The 23849-nt window shown below is 44.1% G+C and overlaps 1 protein-coding gene across 1 annotated transcript; it reads right to left on the bottom strand.

The window, feature by feature from the left end:
* Window positions 1–6669: 6669 nt before the first annotated feature.
* On the bottom strand, window positions 6670–21527 carry SERPINB5 (serpin peptidase inhibitor, clade B (ovalbumin), member 5). The gene is made up of 7 exons (XM_010156861.1): window positions 21460–21527; window positions 15541–15715; window positions 12738–12875; window positions 11571–11688; window positions 10034–10176; window positions 8403–8570; window positions 6670–7062 (listed from the first exon to the last, which is right to left on the bottom strand). Exons 2-7 carry the CDS (start codon window positions 15712–15714, stop codon window positions 6670–6672), a joined length of 1134 nt encoding a protein of 377 aa, XP_010155163.1. The 5' UTR covers window position 15715; window positions 21460–21527.
* Between the last annotated feature and the right edge of the window lie 2322 nt (window positions 21528–23849).

The following is a 23849-nucleotide window of genomic DNA, read 5'->3' as shown; positions in this document are numbered from 1 at the left end:
TCCTGACTGAACCCAGCACAATTTCTCATACACAAATGAAGACAGAATTGGCAGGAATTGCATGTGTCTATCCCAGAGAAGGAGCACATGCCACATAATACTGTCTCCTCACATGAAAAATCTATGATTGGCAGAAGTGACTTTCTTATTTTTCCTGACCATTCATACAAAAAGACATTTCCAAGTGTTTCTGTGCTGATTTGGAGTGAAAGGGACAAATAGTACATAAGAAAAAATTAAATTTCCCACAACAGAGAAATTCTAATCATCCCTGTGTGACACAAAACATTTCCAATGCAACATGCTTTAAATTAAAAGCCAATACATTTCAGTACAAAATAACCTTTCCAGGGAAATGTTACCAAGTTAATTTTCTAAACAGCTTAGCTTCTCAGGCTGCTACTTTTATGCCAAAAAGGGTTTTTTTCTGACTGCTGGTATTATTTTGCATCAGTGTCTACAGGATGTGTCTTTTCTACCTCTTTCTAGACAAATTGTTCCTGCACAAACAGGCATGGATATACATGTTGCAGGCTTTGTAGTGGCAGGTTATTTGCCATGCCTGTGTGCAGCTGCACAGGCTTCCCGGCAAGCTTCTACTTCATTGCCAAACCCAAGAGCTAATATGTTAGAGAAGACTAGCAACACCACTCACACAACAAAATCTGAATGCCACTCCACCCTTCCTATTTCATATAGTCGCTGTTTAAGAACATAAACAATCCCCCGGCAGAGGGAATCAGGGTATGGGGAAATGCCTAGGCACCCACTCACAGAACTGCATGCCCTCTCTCTCGTCTGGTCAAAATGTCAAGGCTTTTTCTTATGACACAGAAACCTGAGGAAAGAAGGGAAGTTAACCAGTATCTCCCATTTCCTGGGTGAGTTTGTTTGGGTCATCAGCACCATCACTTCATGTGAAGCCCATTTCTACCCAAGCAGGCAGAGGTGCTGTGACCGAGCCTGCCCTTCGGCCCTTCTGGAGGCAGAGGGAGGAACACGGGTGCTTTCTGCTGTAAGCCACTGAGCTGATTTTTGCTGTGGCAATTGGAGCTTCCTGGATGGGCAGAGGGGTCCTGGGGAAATTTCAGATTCAAAAGTCTATGAAATTGAGGCAAGAATCTTTAGATTCTTAGCTTTGGAGATGTGTTCCTGAATTCCCCACCTGTGTCCCACTGGAGACCAGCTCCCTTCGTGTGAGCTCTCAAGCCACCTGTACTTTAGCAGTGTGTTTTGCTGCCTGCAGCCTGTAAAAGTATCTCCTTTCTCTGACCCATCTGTAAACATGATGTTTACTTTACCAACCTGTAGACTACTTTGGATCTGCCAAAAAAAGAAAATAAAAATCACAAGTTATTTAGGGAAAAAAAAAGAAAAAAAGAATTGTTAGAATCGTTTACCTTCTTGCCCGAAGAGGTTAAATGACGAGCACAACAGCTGAGCTCTGAAGCGCGTACTTCTGAATGCTGTGTTACAGAAAAACTCCCTTGTGGGAAAGTTCAGCCTCTGACCAATTGTCGATGATAGCAGCCTGTTGCAGTTTAATGCAAATGGTATCAACATGAAGTTTCCTGCAGAAGACTGCTGTATTAGCTCTCAAAGTTGCCCGACGAGTTTGACAGGCAATATCTGCTGGCAACATCTCCTGGTTGCAACGCCAAGTCACCCTCAGCTGGAAAACTGGGCATGAATCCTAGTGATCCATGGCTGTACCGCTGTGCGTAGTCTCTTGCAAATTTAATGGGGTCTGACCTGGGCACGGGGGGCGTGAAAAGTTCATGCTGGGATTTAGAGGAGCCTTGTTTGGAGCTGAACCTGCTTGCAGGGATAGAGCAAAGGAATGAGAAATGCATGAGCTTTATGTTGCCTGCAGCCATCTCTCTCTCTCTCAGGTAGGGAGTCAGCTCTGTGTGTATGGAAGGAGCTTAATTAGAGAGGGGAAGAAGTATTTCCTTGAACCCTAACAGGAATCCCCAGCCAGGGGATATTCTTTTAAATGACTGGAGTTAATAAAAGGTGAGGACCGGTTAATCACTTAGGTTATGTGTGCAGCATGAAGTGAGATGGAAGTAAAGAGAGGGGAAACACGGAGCTGCACCAGCGCAGAGTTGGATCTCCCCTGGTCAGCACCTCTGAGTTCAGGTGCAACCCCGGGGTATGGCACCTGGACTCAGGGGTCAAAACAAAGTCCTCGAGGGTTGTAGGTGGCTTTGCAACCCTGAACATTTTCTGCCTTTCTCACCTCTTCTTTCTTCCTACAAAGCATAAAACTGGCTCTGGATTCATAGATATTTGAGGGTTCAGACATGGTGAGTGGAGAAAGGAGGTCTCCCAGCACCACCTTGCTGTTCCCACACTTCCCTTCTAGTGCTGACAATGGGCCACCCTCTTCCTCTGGCACAGCTCCCACCAGCTTTGCTGGAGTACTGCATCCAGCTGTGGAGCCCTCAATATCAGAAGGATATTGACCACTTGCAGCGAGTCCAGAGGAGGCCATGAAGATGCTCTGAGGGCTGGAGCACCTCTCCTATCATGAAAGGCTGCAAGAATTGGGCTTGTTCAGCCTGGAGAAGAGAAGGCTCCGGGGAGACCTTATTGCAGCCTTCCAGTACCTGAAGGGGCTACAAGGGAGGTGGGGGGAACTTTTTACAAGGGTCTGTAGTGACAGGACAAGGGGGAACGGGTTTAAATTGAAAGCGGGGAGGGTTAGATTAGATATCAGGAAAAAGTTCTTCCTGGAGAGGGTGGTGAGGGACTGGAACAGGCTGCCCAGAGAAGCTGTGGATGCCCCATCCCTGGAAGTGTTCAAGGCCCGGCTGGATGAGGCTTTGAGCAACCTGGTCTAGTGGAAGGGGTCCCTGCCCATGGCAGGGGGGGTGGGACTAGATGATCTTTAAGGTCCCTTCCAACCCTAACCATTCTGTGATTCTATGATTCTATGATTCCCTTCTCCTCTGCCAAGGTTTCAGCCCAGATGCTAAGGCTCCAGTGCCCATCGGAAAAGAGGGATTTCTAAACAATGCAAGATACAATGATGAAATTAATCGTTACCCCTATTCTTCCCCTCACTTTTTTGCTTCCATTTGCCATTCACTTTTCCTTCCTGCATTTTTCTGTAGTGTTCCTCAGTCTTCCTCCTCCGTTCTGCATCTTCATCTCTTTTATTTATTTACTTATTTGTTTCTGCAGAATGCCTTACAATGTATCTTTTCTCCTTCTGCCTTTATAAGTCCTAGCCTCTTTTCAGTGACAGCCTTAAGTAGTTTTTAATATCTTTCTCCTTATTCCAATCTCTGTGCTTTCTCCCTCTCTCCTACATTAACATCACTCCTACACTGATTCATTGTACTTGCTCAGTTCATATATTCCCTCAGAACTGCCTTGACATCAGTTTAACTGCTTTGCCTCAGGAAATACCAATGTATGTGCAAATTTTGTCTTTTCTAGGCCCTTAGGATAGTATATTCAGGGTTCAAAATCATACTGCTTTTCCAGTGGGCCCAATTGGCTTTACGTAACATTTTTCAAGTTTCAAAACCAAACTGCTCTTCCCCACAGACACCTTTGTTACCAAAAGACATCAAGGTGTATCCCTTATACAAAATGTTGGGAGCAGGAAGTGGGCGATGACTGTGCAGCTGAGCAAGCAATGAGATGACTAGACACATAACACTGTGGTTTGCAACTGCCCGCAAAAGCCAGCCACGGCTTGCGTTTTTCCATCAGGGCCGTCACCCATCACCGAGTAGTAATGCTCTGCTGAAAGGTGAGGTGGAGCAGCTTGGTGATCTGAGCAAGTCCTCAGCTATGTTCACTTTCTCCATCCTAACCAACGCCTTCCAGCACGCAGGTGTTCCTATACACAAGCTCCCACACATGTTTTCCCATGTCCTCCCCTGCAGTTTCTTGCCCAAGGCCTAGAGGCCAGCATGGGTGGAACCGAACAATAGACCATGACAGCGTTTCTCACACCGGCAGAAAGCTTACTGGTACTTCTCCCTCACATGCTGCAGGACTGGTAGAGAGGTGAGGCAGAAGCGCAAAATGAACCTGAGCTTTTTGTGGGCAAGCTAACCGTCTTTATAGGTGACCAAATAATGGGTTTACCTTCTGTAGACTAAGGCAGCTTTGTATCTCTAACATCTGCATGCCTTGCATAGGCTAGGATACCTTGATGTGGGTGAGGAGGTGGAGAAAGACAGGCCCCACTCTGAGGGTGTTTCTCTCTGCATCCATGGGATGGCTCTTCCTGGCGAAGCTATCACAAGGAACTCTCCCTGAGAAGACGTGCTTTGTGTCCTAAGTGCTCTGACCAGCATTTAAACAGAGTATGACCTCCACTGAATGAAGACTGGACTGGAATGTTTTCAGAACCTGAAAAAGCTGAGAGTGTGGCGTCTGAGCTTTTCTCCTTCGGGAAATCTCATCCAGGAAGGAAAAGAGGGATGGGGCAATCTGCCAGAGGTTTTCATCAGTCCAGCAGACCAGCAGTTAAGTGTGATATGGCCTGCTGGACAGCTGGAACTACATGACCAAGAAGAGTCTGTGCCCAGACACAATCAAACTGTACAGACTATAGGCAACTAGTCCATCTTGCCTATGTATGGACTGCCTGTGCAGCTGCTTAATCAGTCGTCAACCCCACGTGCAATGCCCTGACCCACCTCATACAGGAGATCAACCAGAAACCACAGTGACAACAGCTCTGGATAACTCCGACCCCAGACTCCAAGACAGATCAGACTGTGGGGGGGTGTATAAAACATTTCCCAGTCGTTCAGCTATCACTGCAGATATTGAGCTGGTATTGATGTTTGCAGGCAACTGCTTCTCAGACTGGATGGGCTGCAAAGCAATAGTTCTATTTTACATTCTTCTTCTGACTACGCTCCGTGTATCAGACGCTCATGAGGCACATCAGCAAAGACCCCCAGCGCTCTGCAGGGTCTCACCTCCCATTGTTTTTTGGTGGAAGTCAGTCTCCTCAGTACCTTCAAAGATATGGGCCAATGACTCCAGTTAACCCCCTGATATTAAAATGTGTTAGAGCCCATTAAAGATCCTCGGAGGGAAGGAAACCAGTAAAACCCTGAACCATTGTGACTAAAGGCTTCTCACTGGTTGGCAAGATGGGGAATCCGAACAGAATTCCTGTTTCCAAATTCACAATAACTCCCATGGTGTTCTCTGGTGTTAGAAGTATGCATATTAAGGGTTGCACGTTCCCATTTGGAAATCTCTTTCCAGTTTCTTTTAGACCTGAAGCACCAAGCAGTTCTCAAATAAAATGCTTCCCTTTTTTGAGGATACATAACTGAATTCCCTGTGTATTGTGACCAGGTAGTAACATAGTCCTTACTGGGAACTATAATCATGTGGTCCCGAAGGGCAATCCAGACATTGATTTAGTTCTTTATTTTGACTTTGTGGCCTAAGTGAATCTGTCCATTTCCATTCCTATAATATATTGGAGGTCAAGAGTGAACACTGATGCTGTCAGTGAACATACAAAAGTGAACACACAGACACTGCAGGTATTGCAGACGCTTGACACCGCTTTTATAGTGCTTTATTCTGAACAGTAATTAGGTAAACCAGTACTGAACATATGCAGCAGTCAGTCTTTAGATAGAAATGAAATCTGATTACCATGATTTCATATGGAATTTGGAGACTGGTAATTACAATGTTAATTTCACTCAAGTTGAAGTCCTTATTTCTTTCTCATGCCTCAGATATTAAGTAATTGTATGGAGTCTCCATAATGCTGAATACAGAATTAGAAATGGCAGATAATCTGTGTGTGAAGAGTGTGGCATTTCCAGTATTAATCCAACTGTTTTCTCTCCTAGAATTGCATAATGTTCTTTTTCTCAGTATATATACAACAGGGCTCCTCATAGCTGCAGTGAACTGGTCCCCTCTTCCATGTCTGAAGAGCAATGAGTCAAAAAATCCCACGCAGCAGAGTCCAACCTCCCCAATAAATAAACTGATGTAACTCCCACTGAAGAGTCTTCTGGCTATATACATTTTGTCACCATGATTATTGCCTCTTGCATCCATAGGCCTCGGTGCAGCTGCTGTTTCACAGATGCAAACTCCGGCGCTGGCCTGAATTGCCTAGCTACGCTGCAGAACGCGCTCGCTGTTTCACTAGGCATTGGCAGGGTCCGGTGGGGCACCTTGGACCACCATGAAGCCAGGTACAGGGAGGGGCTATCACACCACATGCCCACATTTTCCCCTTCTAGGCAGTAGGAATCCACAGGGCGTGGTCATGAGGGAGAGCAGTTTGGCTAGGGAGCAGGAACGTAGCTGTTACCTCCCAGAGCTCTTTCTGACTCCCGGTGTATCTAAAACAGGCTCTCAGTTCACTTCGTTTGGGGAAAAAGATGTCACAGAGGAACAAAATACAGTTGTTGCTGAAGCTGGGGTACTTCTCAGTGAAATGAGATGTGTTCTTCACAGTGGGAATCCTTCGGCTTAAGGGGATGAAACACAAGGAGATGAACTAGTTCTGCTGCATATGTAGAGTACATTGTGTTACCCAGCTGATACATGAACCTCTTAGATTTCCTTTCAAAGGTGATAGTAGGATGCCAAGCTTTACAGGATCATGCACCACCATAAATGTAGCTGTGCTTTTTCATAACGAATACACACTACTTAAGGGGAACAGAATCGGCCTGAAAGAATCACGTTGCGGGTTTTGTTGTGCCTGAACAAAAAGATGAATGGATGGTCAGCTTTAAATTCATCTTTGTGTTGCAGAATCCGATATCCTGGTACCTCCCAGGACTCGCCACCTTGTTCAGTCACTTCCAAAGAGACTTTATGGATGATCTTTGACAAAACCACACCTTTTGTCTCACACATCTCAGAGAAATCTGACGTGCTCTCATTGAAGACATTTGTCATTCCCAGGCTTTCCAGAAGTGGCTTCAGGTCATAATCACCTTCCACGCTAAACTTCGGAAGAAATACATTCACTTTGGTGTTGGCCATCATGCTGGGATTGGTCCACTGTAATAATGTCTCAGTGGTGAGTGCCTTTTCCAGCTGAAGACATAAAGGAACAAAGGAAATTAATGAGCAGTCCAAGGAAAGAGAGAAGAAAAAAAAGACCATTCCTGGACTTTCCAGTCCTATCAAGTCCCCAAAATATAAAGTCCAATTTGCTTTTGAATTCCCAACTGGGAATTCAGGGTTAACATACTCCCGGTTATACTGATGCAAGTATGATTTAATCCATAGGACAGGCCTCTGGAGCAACACCCACTGTACGTGCATGCTCTGACTATTAGCCCCTTACAAGCTTTTGCTAGGCAGTCACCTCAACAACCACATGAAGGAACCTGAGAAAGACAGTCCCTACCCAGGTTACACCCAGCCAACTGGCAGATCCAGAAGTCTTGCTTCCTTATCCTAGAGAGTAACGAAATTGCTGGTATTTGGGACAGAAAGGGACTCCAAATCCAAAGCCTGATCTCAATCAATCATGCAGCTGTTTGAGCAATTTTTTTAAAACTGGGAAGTAAGGAGGCAAAATCTGGGGCTACAACAAATTGTTACCAGGAGAGGCCTCACTTGCATTTTAAGATACGTGTGTTCTGTTAATTTACTCCTACATATAAAGGTACATATATACCTTACAGCTGCAAAGGCAGATTCCACCTGCCTTTAAAATTTGTGGCCAGTTGCAGCACATTACAAAGGAGACTGGCATCATCATCTGTCACTTAATCCTTAAACTTTGAAGAGGTGAAAATATGTTCCAAAATTTTCATTGAGAAATGACATAAGAAATAGCTGTTCTTTAGGAAATTCCTTATTCGTTTTCAAATTTATGTGCAATTATAATAAAAAATGGCTCATTTTCAGGCATCTCTGCCAGAAGTTAAAACTTCAAGGAGCGCAAGACCTTAGTAAAATAAATCACAGACACATGTCAACTGAAATAAATGAAGACAACAGAGTAAATAAAGTATTGGGTACTTGTGAGTGCCCCGTGAGTATGACTTTAAGCACTTTAGTAAAGCAAAAAAAAAAAATCTTAAGATGAAAAATATTTTTTTGGGTCCAGATTTTCAAACTGATGCATATTCCTAAAGTGCATCATGGGCACCTTCTGCCCTTTGTGGTGTCCTCTATGCACGCCCTATCTAGAACAAAGTCACGTTCACAACCTCACACTTGGCCACAGTGGGAAGAATCATGTCACAATTATGACATGACAAATATGACAGAGAAGCAGAGTGAGAAGGTAAATTCACAGGAAACTTACTTTTTGTTTCCTTCTATACAGCATCTACATAACAAAAGCCTTCCATGAGCGTATGATATTATAAGTGTCTGTTTCCATGGGAAGCATCGTACCACTTCTATTTTTTTTCTCTCACCTGCTCCAAGCCAGTGGTCTCATCTTCAATCTCTTTGGGCAGCAGAATGAGCATGCTTATATGTTTGTTGAGGCATGGAAGCTCAAGGATAGCAACATTTAATTCTTTCACATAGCCCAGGCAAAATGTAGCTTCCAGATTCATCATCTGCACTGGTTTAGTTTGAGTCTGCAAAACACAGAGGAAACAATCTAGCACTGCTTTTAATTCACAAAGAAGATGGCAAGAGAGGAAAGTTTGTAAGCTTGCCTGGAAGTGGTACATTCAGTTACCATTGGAGAATTTGTTGGCTTTCATAGGGAATGAAACCAGCTGCAAGAGACCCTGTTGGCTTTTTACAGTAGGCAGCTTTCCAAAGAAAAGTGGAACAGAATTCTACTTAATACAATAGTGCTGGGGATGTGCCTTAAAAGAGAAATTTACCTAATATCGGTGGCCCTTTGTGCCTGTTCCACTGAGTGCTACAAACTATACTGTCTAGAGGGCATCGTAATGTAAGTGCCAAAGTAAGTGTCAAACACTGACCACATCTCAACAGTGAGGGTCAAGCTGTTCGTAGGAATAATTGATATTTGGGTTCAGGAGCTGAAACAGAGTAAGAAGAAATTTCAGGCTTACCTAAAGCCCTATGTCTTTGCTTTTCATGAGTGCAGCAAAACAAAACTATTTCATAGGGAAGATTTACAAAGTGTTCTCTTCACCTGGAAACTCATTTAAAATTCAAGTTCAAGAGAAAAATGTTACTCCAGGGGGAAGAAAAAAAAAAAAGCTTGAGATGTTTCACTTAAAAATTCTAGTGTTGGTTGTATAATTTTTTAGCTGAAACTGTTGGCTGATGTAGTAATTTATTAATATTTTCAGTGCACCTGAAACTCCAACTTTTCCCAAACACATGTATATATATATGTATGTATGTATGTATCTGGAGTATAATCTCTATCTCACAAATGTTGCCCAGCTTTATATCTCAGTTTGAAGTTGACTGATCACAACATTCACCACTGGTCACATATTCCTGAAGGCAACAGCCACGGGTGCTGCACCCACTTGGACCTCGTGGCTAAGCAGGGCTGATGTGCAGAGGGCTGCAGTCCTGAGCCTGAGTGGAAAGAGGGAAATTGCTGGGGTGCCATCCCTGATGTGCACAGGGCCAGGCACCTATGGGGTATACTCAAAGACACCCCACGGGTGTAGGTGCTTCACTAGCTCTGTGACCACAGGAAATGCGACGCTTTGTGCTTCACCCCTTCTGGTTTTGGGATGCAGCCTCTGGTACAGGCTGCAATCCCTTGGAAGAACTACCCATGATGCATCTCTTGTAGGCAATGGCTGCTTCTGGTCTCTTGTACTTAGCTCCTGTTTGAATATACTAACAGGAGAGTGTTTTCACGCTGGGCATTTGAAAGATGGATATAAAAGCACCATCAAAGTTTTAAAATGATGTGACAAGCAAACTGGTTTAGGGATCCTTGCAACAGCATATAGGTTTAGACAGACTCTAAGAATGCCAAGGTAATTATAAACATTTCTCATTTTCTCTTTTTGGGATATCCTTAGCTCAAAGTTTGCATTGTCTTGAGTGGAAACAGTACTCTTTTTTTTTTTTTTTTTCCCCCACACACACAGCATACCTTGTTGATTTTAAAAGGACATTCTTTGATGTCTGCCTCTGGGAACTTCTTCATCCAGTTGGTGACAAAATAAGCTGCATTAACTAGGAGGATCTGAGTCTGGTCACTTACACTATCCTCATTCAAAATATGCTCCATTTTGCCTGTGAACAGGTTTAAGGTGGTTGTTAATACAACAGTACATTATCAGTATATCGATTCCTTCAACTGAATACGGAAACAATTCACGGAATTAAAACATTTGTGTCCTACACCTCACAGATAAAATATTCTAAAGGAAAATTCCAAAAAGAAGCACTTACTCGAAGTTGCAGCTTAACGTTTGAAATGGGCTTAGGGACCAAGGCAGATCTTGCAAATGACATGTTTTCTTGGCTTATATAGCATGGAATCAAAAATATGCCTACCTCTTTCGATCAGTACCTTAAAGAAGGTACTGAATTTTCAGTGACATTCAGTGGGTGTAAGAGAAAAAGCATTTGTCATCTGGAAAGCAAGGCTTGAAGGGAAGTTCCAGATTAGCAGCTACTCATTTCTAGACTGATAGATGAGAATAAAATAACCAGGATAATAAAAAATTCTGCTCTGATTACAGTTCATAACCAAATACTGCTACTGACTTCAAAAAGGATAGGGAAATGTTGCCCCCGGCCTCGCTCTGGTTTAGACCTCTTCAAGCCCTGTCATAAAAGACACTGAATTGAGAGCACTGAGGGAGGCAAGTCCTGCCTTCATGCACGAAATGCAGAGGCAGGGCAAGGTGCTTCCACATGGGCACCTGCGCCAGCTGGGCAAGGACCAAGCTCATGCACCCATGTTGTATTTCTACCACACGAGAGAAACAGGCAACAGCTGACCCAGCAGCGACTCCCGCACAGGCCTCAGCCTCTGTTATGGGCTGCGCGTGCTCGCATGGGCCAGGGCTGGGCTTCTGCCCCCCACAGACTGGGCAGATTCTGCCCGGGGACCCACATGGTCAATGATGGGCATCTCCATGACTCGGCCCAGCAGCTGGTGGCTTAGCCACACGGTGGGAGAAGTGCCTGGAACCCATTCCCACAGGAAGGCGGGGAGGAGATGCACATCTGCGGCCTTGCTGGCAAGAGCAGATGAGCTGAGGTAAGCCGAGCTGTAAACTAGCAGCCTGAAATTCAGAGTCCAGCAAGTACTTCCCATTACAATAAAACTTTTAAAGGAAACCAGGGCCTGGGTTTGATGTATTGATGTCAGATGTTTGTAGAGCTCCACAGCCAGGAGCTGTCGTTCTGCCAAACCGCGCTGCTGCCATCAAATGTGAGCAGCTTTCCCCCAGGCTAATGCAAGGTCAGTCTCACATTTCCACTTACAGAAGTGCTGCAGTAGTAAAGTTAGTGATTTCAAAACAGGCTGACGTTGCTAATCCTCAAGAATCCAAATAATAGGTCTGGTGCTACTGCTTTCACTATGCATTTATTTCTAGAAGTAGTAGTAGAGAGGTGTCACAACGAGAAAGATCACTGTCTTCAATGAGGCATCCCCACGGTTAAGCTGTACTCACCATCAGTTAGCTCTGAAAGAGATTTGTTAATCTTCTGTCGGGTTTCCTCAGTTTTTTCTTTGAAATCCACTAATTCCAGTTGAGATGGAAAAGGCCTCTTTGTGGAGTTGACAAAGTCCTGCAAGACACAAGGTACCAAAGTCATCCTTGGTTAAACGCCATCCACTCAGTGACTCGTTACATAGCCTGCAACATCAGCATCCTGAGCTTCACCATGGGCTAGTTGGGGAGTTTGTTATGATGGACAACTGTTAAATAACAGCGGGTGACAGCCAGGATGTACAGCTGCGTTCGGCACATCACTGCCAAGGTTGTCTTCAGTCCACTGCTGTTACATCAGCAGCTAAAGTAACTTTGGTGTTGCAGCAGTGACCACATTGCCAGAGTTTGAAAGGATAAAACAACCCTCAGTCCAGGCCTGGGTAAGAGAGAGGGCTGAGATAAAGGGCGCAAGGCTGCTCACATCGTGTCTGTCCTCACCAGATGAGATGTGTGTTGTTGTGGATGGGTACTGGCCTTTGCTGTAGCAGAGGCTGACCAGCAGGCACTCTGATTATAGCATCATTTAAGCACGTTCAGTTTTCTGTTGTCCTTGCTTGGGGCCCTATTCAAAGACAACTTTCGGGAAAAAAAAAACACCCCATATTTTTCTCAGTTACCTGCAAGGTCCATAAGTTATAAGCCAAACAACACCTTCCTCACTTGTGTTGTTTCAGTGGTGAGGCTTCTGCCTCCTCAGACAGATTAAGAAAGCTACAGCGTATGCAGGAATTACTTGGGTGTGTGAACTGGACACACACTTGCACTGCCAAGTTTTTTTAAAACTCCTTTTCACTTATACTTTACAGTGCACAGACCTTGATGTGGCATAGAAGCTATGTTGCATTATAAATCTACTGCGCCTACTGACCTAAAGCGTGTTAATAAAAGAATTAAAAGAATTAGAAATGTTGTAATAGTTGCAACGCTTGGGGTCAAGCAGCACACTCATCCTCCTACAAACGTTTACGTCAGCAGAGAATATTATGTTGTTCATCGCCTGAGTCTAGGCAAGTAACAGCCAAAAGTGAGAGGATTTACTGTAAATAACATCGCAGTCTGACGCCATAACCCGTCAACATGCTGGCCAAGCCATTCATAGCACCAGGGCTTTTCTGCAGTACTTACTGTGATGGGATTAAGAGACTTTTCTACAAAGAGACGTTTGATCATTTTCAGCGCAAAGAAAGAGCTGAGTTTGGCGACATCTGAAGTTACAGTTTGAAACCCGAAAGAAGCATCTTTGACATCTTGTAAATGGAGTACCTGTTAAATTAAGACAATAAAACACTAAGCATCTTTTTTTATTATTATTAGAGAAACAATCCTAACAGCTTAGTGAAAAAGAATGCTAGTTTGTGACCAGAGCTGTGGCTTTCCATATTTAAGCTAATAACACAGCGTCTCTCTGTTGTTACTTAAAAATAATTTATTTGTTTGACATCCTTACATAAATGTAAAACCTGATTCTACCAGAACTTAACCACATGCATTTCTTTCCTGTGAGCAGTCCAAAGGAATCAATAGGGCAGTTCATGCTCGTGATGGTGGCTTAGTCAACTGAAATTTTGTAGTATGGAGTCACAATGTCCTCACCAAACTGCCGTTCCTGTCCAAAAACCTGGAGCTTTTAAGTCAGATAAATGAGGGTCCCGATTAGTCTCCACTCTAGAAGTGGGCTACACCTTTAAAAATGCTTAACAGATTGTGCTGGGTGGTATTTTGCTAGCCGGAGTTAAGCCACAATACAGATTATCAGGTTGTCTGATTGCTGTGACTGATACATGACATCACATGGTATTTCAGCAAAAATTGATCAGATAACTATGCCTGTTTTGGCAGACAAAGCATGAGCTGGAGGTCAGGCTGCTGACCCACTTATGGCCATCTTCCAGCTCCTGGGAATGACAAGTCCTGTTCTAGGAAGTGCTGAGGGGACCTAAAACTCCCTGCTTTTAGGCACCAGAGGTGAGAGGTTTCTGCTGGTTTTGTTTGAAAATAACCCTGTGAGTATGAATTGGACTTCTAATGCCTGCCTATTACAGAGTCTTTGATGGTGGCTATTTGATTACAGGCCCAACCCTCCCCACCTGTCTCAAATTCCCACATGAGGCATAGCAGGCCCTAGTGACCTTCTTTTCCCTTTGTCCCGCTCTCCTGCTCTTTTTCCCTGAACGCATCGTCACAGACACAAGAAATTGCTGCTCTGCCTTACACCCCTCCGTGCCTTCCGCTCTCCTTGTCCTGTGGGAGCAGAAGGAAATAAGCTCCCGAGGACACAGCAGCAGCACAGCTCTCACGGCCACCCTCCACAGTCATTTCCTCAGAAACAACTTTCTCTACTTATTTCCTTTTCCCCCAGCAGTTTTATTTCCTAGCACGTCGAGTGCAGAAAGCTTCTTAGTGCAAGCTGCATAGTGCCTGGGAACTGTGTGTGGGGAGAAAGCTGCGACACTGCAACTTCTCTACCTGGGAGAGCTCTTGGCACACGTTTGTAAGACTGCCAGTCTGGCTCCTTTCAGATCTAGTATTTAAAACCCAAGCACAAACTCAGGGGCAGGCAGAAGCTAGAATAGACATGAAAAATAGGAGATATTACAGTTAAAAACATTCCGAGTTCTCCTTAGTACCTGTAGTCAGCACTTTTTATATGACACTTGAGAAATGTGAACCATAAACGTGCTTGTGATCTACCACTTGAGAAATATGAAACATAAACGCGCTTGTGTAACAGAGGTCCGTTGGTGGATGTGTACATTAACTTATTATGGGATGGTTCAAAGCAAATTGCAGGCACAAGTGAAAATGAAATTAAAGGTAGGTTAGTATTTTGAACTCTCCCATTAGAGAGACAATATGCTTGAATGTTGAAATGGTGAGGAAGCTGCAGGGTGTCATTTAAATTTTAAAAAAAAAAAGTCTAGAGTTATTTTTTATATTTAAAGAAAAAAAAGGAAAAAAAAACCCAATGCTGTTTGGAAAAGTCTGTTATGCCTGGAAGTTCTTGATGAATATACTGCTGTGCAGGTCTGTGAAGAGCAGAAGACTCATAGTGATCTGTGGCATGAGTGGGGGCACAGGAGGCTGCGATCAGGAGTACCTTCAATGAACGAGGAAGTACAAGGAGGAATACATTCAAATATGCAGAACATCCTCAGAGCCAGGTGATAATCAGCACATAAATGCATACTGAATTTGCTTCTTATCCACCTTTAGATAACTGCGGAAACCGCAGGCACCCTCCCTGGGATGAAAAGGAGCTAGGCAAATCTCTGCTTACACAGAGACAGCAGAAGAGGCTGCCAGGCTGCCTCGCTGCACCGCAGAGCGAGCGCAACAAACCGACTGCATCTTCACTGCCATGTTGCGTCATGGTGTTGGAAACCCCTTGGACACCATGAGCTGCTTGTAAGGAGGAACATGGTCGAAACTCTGCCCTCTTCTGTGGCACCCGCCTCCTCTGAGCAGTATGGCTGGAGTAAGGGGCAATGCCACGGATAGGGCTGCTAAGCATACTCGCTGCTGGCAGATAATGGCCAAATTATTTCCAATTCCGTAAAGCTTAGGCATTCTTGAATAATGAAAAAGCAATTATCCAGAAAACACAGTGATCTTGACTGTAACTTTCAGCCACAATCAACACTATGCTAAAAGGAGATAGGGCTTTCCTACAGCTGTTGAGGACTCTGCCATGTCCCCTTCCAACCTTGTACACACGTGAGAAAGCTTTTCCTTTATGCCAGATTTTCAACCTCTTTTGCTGTGTGGGGCTATGGAGTGTGGAACAGTTCAGGAATTTCAGATGGATGGCTTGCAGCCTGGCTTACAAGGGAACCATACATCCAGCAGAATATTAACAAGAACAAATAAGAAAACCACCTCTGACAGCAATATAATTGTGCAGCCACAGAACAGGATGCTGACAGCTTACCTGTTTCATTTGGTCTGCAGTATCCCCTTTCGTAGCTTTATAGGCCAGAGCCAGAGACGTTGAGGTACACAGGGGGGCGAAAATAATATTGGCTGTTTTGTCCTTCTCGCACAGTTTTTTGAACACATCGACTGCAAAGGCAGTGTTCGCTAGTTGCAGAGCATCCATTGTCATCCTGAAACAGAAAAGGGCAAAGAGAGATGATTCAGAGTGTAATTCCAGCTCCTGCTGTGGTGGGGCTGGGTCAGAGCATGGAAGGAGGCTGGACTCCAGTATGGGGACTGAGCAGCTTGAACCTTCAGGGAGAGGAGAAGACGGCCTGACCGAGCCCACACAGCTTCAGGGCATGCTGCAGCTCCTGAGGAGCAGGTAAGGTCTCATCCATGTCCAACCAAGGATAACGCAAGTGGTTCAGTAATAGCCATCATCCTCAAGTGACAGCTGGCAATGCCACGTGTTACATGGAGCCGGAGTTACCAGCAGCACTTGGGGAAATCTGGGTAGGTCAAGGTGACCCATGCATATGGACTCAATTTGGATCACATATGAATTTAATCTGGTTTTAATCGGTACTCTTAAAATGTGCCCACTTATAGCGTACTTCGCCTATGCTCTGGGCTCTCCTGGCTCTCAGACAGGCTTTTAATAGTCGCATAACCTTTCCTGTCCCTTGCTTTGTGGCTAATTGTTCATTAAGGCTTTAGCTTTGGTACACATCCTTCCTCTGAGGGATGATTCCCCATTCTCCATAGCCTTGCTAGAAGTCTCCAGGATGTTCTCTGGTCCTGTAGGTTGACATTGTCCTAGAAACTTAGGAGAAGCCTCCTAAACAGATAATACCGTGTGCCCGCTTGTCACTTACACTTTTTAAACTGCAAATATTTTACTAGCTGTTCTGAAGAACTGCAATTGCCACAGGGCTGTTAGATGATCTGTGCAGTCGGGAATGGGAAGGATGGTGCCCAAGGGACAGTTGCTGCAGTCTATGACCTGGGAAAGCCACTAAGTATTCCCATCTTCCAGACTGCTTTCACATACTTGAAATTGCATTTTGGTGTAAGCACATTTGTGTGGATTCGAGCTAACAAGGGTGAACCACAGAATTTCAGTCAATAGCACAAGTCTGGCTTTAGACCAGCAAGCACACAGAAGACAACCCCTTTGGCACAGTGAATTTGGCAGTACTCTGCCCCCAGTATCATGTATCCCTATAAAAAAGGGCAGTCTGTTGCCAGTGGTGTTAAACAGCTCCATCAAAGCTATTGATAGAGACAGAAAGGAAATGGAAAATACGAATGTTCGGAGAGATTTCAAAAGGCATGGGATTTCACACAGAACAAAAACAGTATCTCCAGCATTTGCCCTCTTCAGGAAAAATGCCGAAAGAGTGGAATAAATATGGTGTGGAGGGGTGATTTTAAAAGGTGTGTACTTATCCAAACACATACCTATTTACATTTGCATTTCAGGCTGTGACACTGAAGATTTTGAGGTCCTACTTTAACCTACTGTGAAAAGGAAAATCAGCTATTTTTTAAATTGGTAGGTTTGCTAATCTTTTGAGAAACACCTTAAGGACAGGGATTTCTCTTCAGTAACTGACTACTTAATACTGCAGTCTTGAACACTTACTACCTAGTGTGTATCATTCACATCCTGGCTAGGGAAGAGCTCAGCGGGTGAGAGCAGAAAGGTGTGAGAAAGGGGAAGAGGGAACATATGGGCAGGGAACAGTCTCCAGCAAGGTACCTACCTTCACTATTCACTCACATCCTGGTTTGGAAAGGCATTTTGAATTAGAACAATCTCCTGTTTGAATGAATGTGTCACATTGCCCAAACTTAGCTGAACATCTGACACCACTGTAAAGAGATGCTGTGGAGCAGTTGTGGTACTTGACAGGAAGTGAATGACTTCCAAACAATCTGCGGCACTTTTACATTTTTATGGGAGTAACAGAACAGGTGCATAATTTGACTGCGACACGGTAGAGAAAACACTGATTTACTCGTAAAGCCTGTTGGATTAGAGAAAGCCTTTTACAAAATAGATGTCTTTGTTTCTATTTTAATTAACTTATACATGTTCTTGGATCCATTTGGTAAAGCAACCGGCTTATTTGGCAACTGGTTTGTTTTGGACTAAAAGGTGTAAAAGGTTACGGAAATGCATTGCACAATCTAAGTAAAAAAAAAAAAAAAAAAAGAGCCACACACCCAACAACTGGCATAAAACCAAGGCTTTTTAAATCCATGTTTCAAAAGCACACATAGCCATCACCGCACTCTCTCGAAATGTTCTGACTGTTGGTATTAGCAACAAACTGCTTGCTAACAAACCCCCTCCCACTGGAGGAAAAAAAAAAAAAGGAATTTTTCTTGGAGAGGAGAAACATTAAATATATATCACTGAAGAAAGTTATCCCCACATAAAATAAAATAGAGGATTACATTTTGCAACATCTGGAGACTTAGCCAGAACCCTGAATCTGGCCAGACTTGTCCATCTTCCAGCAGCCTGGCAGTGCCCAGCAGTTTCTTGGTAAAGAGAGCTTATCCATGTGAGATTCCATGTTATAGTGTCAGCAGGCATCAAGCTGATGTCAGAGTGAGGTTCAGGAAACGCGTCTCAGAGATCTTATGGGTGTAAAGGGAGAACTAAGCGCCAGCCCAGCATCGCAACCATCTCCCTCATTTATGTGATCATGATTTCTCACGCATGAAAGCAACTAATTACCAGAAAAGTCAAGCTTGCCAGAAACCGTGGGCTCAGCACACACCTTAAAGGAGGAGAGCTTTGGACAGAACAGTGGCAAAAGGCAGTTAAGACAAATTTGAAGGACTGAGACTGCTGATGTGGGAGTAATTTGGAACAACATGGGCAAAGGACCAAATGTAAAATCATGCTTTAAAATGCCTCTCCGCAGTTGCTCATCCCAGACAATGCACCTCTGTGCCTGCGTGTGTCTCTTACACTCCTTTGCATAGGCTACCTATCTTATCTTCCCCATCAACTCGACCATTCACACATGAACACATAATGCATATGTATACTTCGTCTCCTTCTCTCTCTCTCTGCACCCTTGCCCAGATAAAATTTGAAGATCTGGGGCAAGTACCAACTTCACAGGTATTTCTTACCGAGGAGCTGGTGGAAAATTACTCAGGGAACCAAGAATGTGTCATTCAACATCTACCACCCTGAGGAAGACAAATAATATGGAGAGTCTCACAATGCAGAACGAGGCATGCAGTCCACCTGAATAAAATCTTATTTGCTAGTGGCGTAGAATATCAGTCTTTAATGCTGTCTGGCCTGATATTATCCTATTCAGGCCTCTGGATCTTCCTTAAAGGCTAAAAATCAATATGCAATCATAACCACTTACAACTACTTCTTATTCCTTTCTGGCTTCATATTGCCAGTGCTACACTGTCATTCTAACATCAGTATGTTCAGTTATACTGACAAACCTAAGGTGATTTTAAGATGTGTAAGTGCTACCTGTGTTTCGCTTCCTTGGGTAGCCAGAGATTCAGAGTGAGGAAATCAAATGGGAAATTTTGCAAAATTAAATGAAACTTCTTCCTTATGCCAGTGAAAAGCATGCCATTACTTAGAAACTCTTATTTCTGTCCTCATTGGTAACTGTTGGATACTGTTCATGTTGGATAATTTTCTACAAAGTTTCTATGCTGCTTTTTAGTGTGGAAAATGGAAGGTATTTGGTGGTGAAGCTTTTATTTACCTTTTGTTCATCCAGTAAGCTGATACTCTCAAAGCATTTTTGTGCTGAGTGAAACCGTTTCTGGTTGTCGTAAAGCTCCCCACTCTTACAATTTATTTCTTTTAATGCAGCTATTGAAATAATGCCCATTCAAAGCATTCTTTTGTGGGGGAAAAAAAAAAAAAAGGTGTTTCACCCTTAATCTTCATTGATGGGCTGGATAGCCAAAACCAGTTTCTATTCCACCATCCTTTTCAACCACACCTGGTCAGCCTGGTATTTTATGCTCCATTTGTTAATAATTAATGGTATGTAGGAGCTCATGACATTCATACTCTTGAAAGGAATTTACTGTATTAAACATTACGAGTCCTTGAAACTCGTTACGGCCTTGAGGGCCCCAAGCCTTGTGGACTCCATTAAAGCCAGTTCCAGTCAAGTGACAAGGGTTGCGGCTCCCGTCAAGAGGAAAGCCCATTAGCTGCCTGCCCATTAGCAGTCTTAGAAACCAGACGCAGCTCCAGAGTCAGTAATCACGGGGAACCCTCAAACAGGGAGGAGTCAAAAACTGAAAATGAAAATTTAAAAAGGCTTGCTGCATGGATTCTTGCTGAGTCCCTCCTTTCCCGGGAAAGCACTATGTCAGCATTTCCAGGGAGGCCCGCGGCACTGGGGCATCTTCTAAGCACAGGTAGCTTGTGATCCACCCAGCTTTGCTTAAAACTGTGACTGCCACAGCGTTGCAGAAACACTTTCAGATACAGAAGGGAGCTGAAAGGCTATAAAACCAGTCTATAAAAAACATGATATAAACTTGTTTATTGGTGTAAGACACCATTTTTGCTTAGTCGCTCCTGACTGTAACAACAACAAAACAAAACAAAACCAGAGAAGCTTTGCTTACTATCTGCTTACTAAGAGAAAAACTAAATATAGCTTATCTTTTATAAATATAATCAGGAGAATAGCAATGTCTGTGTGGGAATGTCTGACAAGTCAAGTCAGCGATAAAGTAGGAATAATCTGATAAAGCAGAATAAGTACTTCTTTTATTCTTGTCTCGGTTTAGCACTCCTTCCAGAAGAAACCTGTGGCAGATACAGTGTCGACAGTGCTGGCATTCCAGTGCTGGGGGGATGGATGGGGTTTACAGCTCGGGAGCTGTGAGTGCCAGCACCGTAGTTTCTCCAGTCCACACAAAGTTCCACCGAGGGGATAAAGGATAAGAAACAACCCACACGCGAGCTTCACGAGTGAGGCATTGGTCTGTGAAACCAGGTCTAGCATTAAACATGACCCCACTTCAGCTCTTACTCGGCAAACACAAAATATAGAGGAAATAAGAGACTTCTGTAAGTCTCTTCTTACTTCTTTACGTTACACAAATGACAATTCTCCAGGGGCAGACTACCTGGCTAGGCAACAAGGACACAATTTCCTCTGAACAGACGTCGCTGTGAGGAATGTGAGACATCAGACTGATGCGGGAGCAGACCGTCTCATATATTTGGGGAAAATGCAAAGCAATGTCAGCTATATAGCAGGGAAAGGAAAAGAAAGGAAAGGAAGGCGAGCAACAGGCCAGCGCAATACGCTTTGTTATATCTCCATAGCCAGTGAATTCTTCAAACTAAGTGGTCATACTGAAAATAAATTGGTAATTACTGGACCTAAGTTCCTGCCCCTCCCTTTAAACAAGGGCGGGTTAGTCACTTGGTTAATAAAGCAAAAAGAGCAGAGCACACACACCTCTGCAGAAAATGAGAGGAACATTCCCCTGTAACAGAGACTTAGAAAACAGACTAAATCCTACTTATGACACATGGAGCATTTTCACACCATCATACACAACCTGCTTTTTCTAATATAGGGAAAGCCATTTGCAATAAACCACCATATTTTAATAATTCCTAAAGCCCTTGCTGTCTCACCTGTCAGATCCTATTCACTGCCTCCAATGAATCTTTTCAGGGAGAAGAAATACAGCATAGCAGATTCAGCAATTTTGGGATGAAACCAAAACATTGTAGTTTGGGAAGGCTTTTTTGCTCTTCTAATTCCACATAATATCTTTTTTGTACAAATCTCCTTATCCCACTCCCTCTACACGATTATGCTTCACAATGGAAATTTGTAAGCTATTAGTTAGACATTAATTAAAGTATCAGAGGAAGTAAAAAATCTGTACTTACTTTGCAAGGCTATAATCCTGGTAAACAAATCAATGAAAGGGGTACAGCACGAAGAACTATCTACCCGTGGTGAAAAGCTGCAGAGCAGAAGACTCTGTTAGCTTGCCTGCTCATTGACACCACTCCCACTTTCCCAACCTTAATTTGTGCGCACACACACTCCCTCTCACTCTCGCTTTTTTTTTTTTCCCTTCCCCCTGAATCATTTTTCATGGCACCTCCTACACCAGAGGAGCAAAATGATTCACACCAGAGTTGTCTTTGCCTGCCCGGCTACTGAAGACAACAACAAGCTCCGGCAGGAAAGAGCAGCCTTCGTGTGTTGCCTTCAGCAAGTGCAATACAAAAGGCACCAGACAAGAATGAACGAAGACTACGAAGGAGAGAATACTGGAATGGATGAGCAATTAAAGACCTTCTGAGCAAAGCCAGAAGTTACATTGGAATCGCCGCTATTTGCAGAAAAAAATTGTAATTGTGAAAAAGACACCTAGGAAGACAGCCAAACCGTGTGGGGGTGTGTGGCAGCGCACTTTGCATCTGTATGCATCTGTATGAAGCCAGTGTCCTAACTCTCTTAAGGGCCATATGTGTGCACTGGTTGCCTTAAAAACCCAAGGCCAGACTGGAGCTAGTGCTCAAGGAAAAACATCTGCCCTTCTTGTTGCTGTAAAGGCAATAAATAAAAATAGGCAGCCAGGTCCTCTGCAGGGCAGCAGCCTTCCTTTCTGCTAGCTGTCCCCGGAGGTGGGAGGGGAGCAGAAATTCCATCCCTTCACCTCCAGGATGGGCACCGCTGGATTTGTATGCTACAGTCCGCATTACTGCTGATGAACATGACAGGGTGGGAGAAGAGGGTGGGAGGGCGAGGTGATGGTACAGCCCACCAGGTCTATTTTTATTTGAAAGATGCACACAGTCCTTAGCAAGGAAGCGATGGCCCACCCCAGCTCCATACCATTCCCTGATCAGGCAGCTGAGCCACCCACGTCTGGGAACACCTGCAGGTGCTCCCTGGGAGGCCACGGCTACACTTCAGTCCCCATGAGGAAACGGTGTGCCACGCCACAGGCACGGCTGGGGTTCACACCTCAGTAACTCCAGGAGGCCCTGCATACTTTTAGGCTACAAAAGGTAAATGCAAGATAATTGAGTTTGCTTTCAGGTTTGCAGTGCTGGCGTCCCCAGCTGCCCAAATGAAAGGGTTAGGAAACCAAAGGAAGCACTTTAACTGACACGGTGCCTCCTTGGTGAGAGTGGGAATTGGGGAGCTGTTATCCCCTTTTAGAGCAATACATCCTGTGTTGCTTTGGGCATAAATCACACCATGCCATGGCATCCTGATCAAGTCCTACCCATGTTTCTTTCCAAAAGGCTCCTAAGCTCTTATTACCCAAAGGAAATTACATTTTACTTTCTGCTGTAATGCAAATGGTCTTCCCCTTCCTTCATTACCAGACAGCAAAATTGAAATTTTTATGCTTTGCCACAAGTGAATTCATAACAAAGACAGGGTGTGGATACGATTAAACAATTAAAATAAGATACAGGCCAGCTGTCTAACCTGTGCCATCCGGGCCATCATTGTTATGTGTCTAATGATGCCATCTGTAAGAGAAATTCTGATGAAAACCCACTATTATGTAGGCTGCCAGACTCTCCTCAGATGTCTGCAGGTAATCTAAGGCCAAACGCTACCACGTCTGCAGGAGCAAACTTTCCTTCAGACCCAGGTCTACCAAGTATGGTCACTGAGAAGTGGCTCAGGAGCTTCTGCATAAACTGCAAGGAGGTGGACAACGGGCAGATTGCCTTAGCAGAGATTCCCCAGATCATTTCCTTGCTAGTGGTAGGTGGGAGATACAGGGAGAAGTAGGTGCATCAGTTTCTTTTAAAGGCTGGATGGGAAAAGGACTCTACATTGCCAATCTGGAGGTGTGTAAATATCACCCTCCACTAGATAACCGCTCTGTGATAGCTGAGGTCTGGCACTACGTGACTGTACAGAACCCTTCAGCTTGACCTAGTTACTGCTGAGAATTAATTATTTCTGGTCACGGTGCCATGAAACTAATAATCACGGCTGTGATTATGATGCTTCTAATGGAGGAGTTCACGCTGGCACTGGTAACTGAGCGGCTCAGCAGGCAGTCCTGCTTCCCCTGGGAACAGATATTTTGGGCTCATTTGCTGTTGGAGGTAATGTTAAAATAACTGACTTCCTGGTAGCTTCTTATTCATTTTTATGGGAATTCCTGACATATGACTGATTCTTTCTTATAGCCCAACCAGGAAGATGTGTAAAAGCAGGAGACGCTAACTTGCAAAGTAGAAGATTTTTAACCTCAGGTAGTTGAGGTTTTCAAGGGACAAGGAGTGATGCGGTTCTC

The sequence above is a fragment of the Eurypyga helias genome, unplaced genomic scaffold (genome assembly GCF_000690775.1).
Source record: "Eurypyga helias isolate BGI_N326 unplaced genomic scaffold, ASM69077v1 scaffold11000, whole genome shotgun sequence".
NCBI lineage: Eukaryota > Metazoa > Chordata > Aves > Eurypygiformes > Eurypygidae > Eurypyga > Eurypyga helias.
The sequence above is the reverse complement of the archived record's forward strand: the minus strand, read 5'-3'. Positions and strand labels throughout refer to the sequence as shown.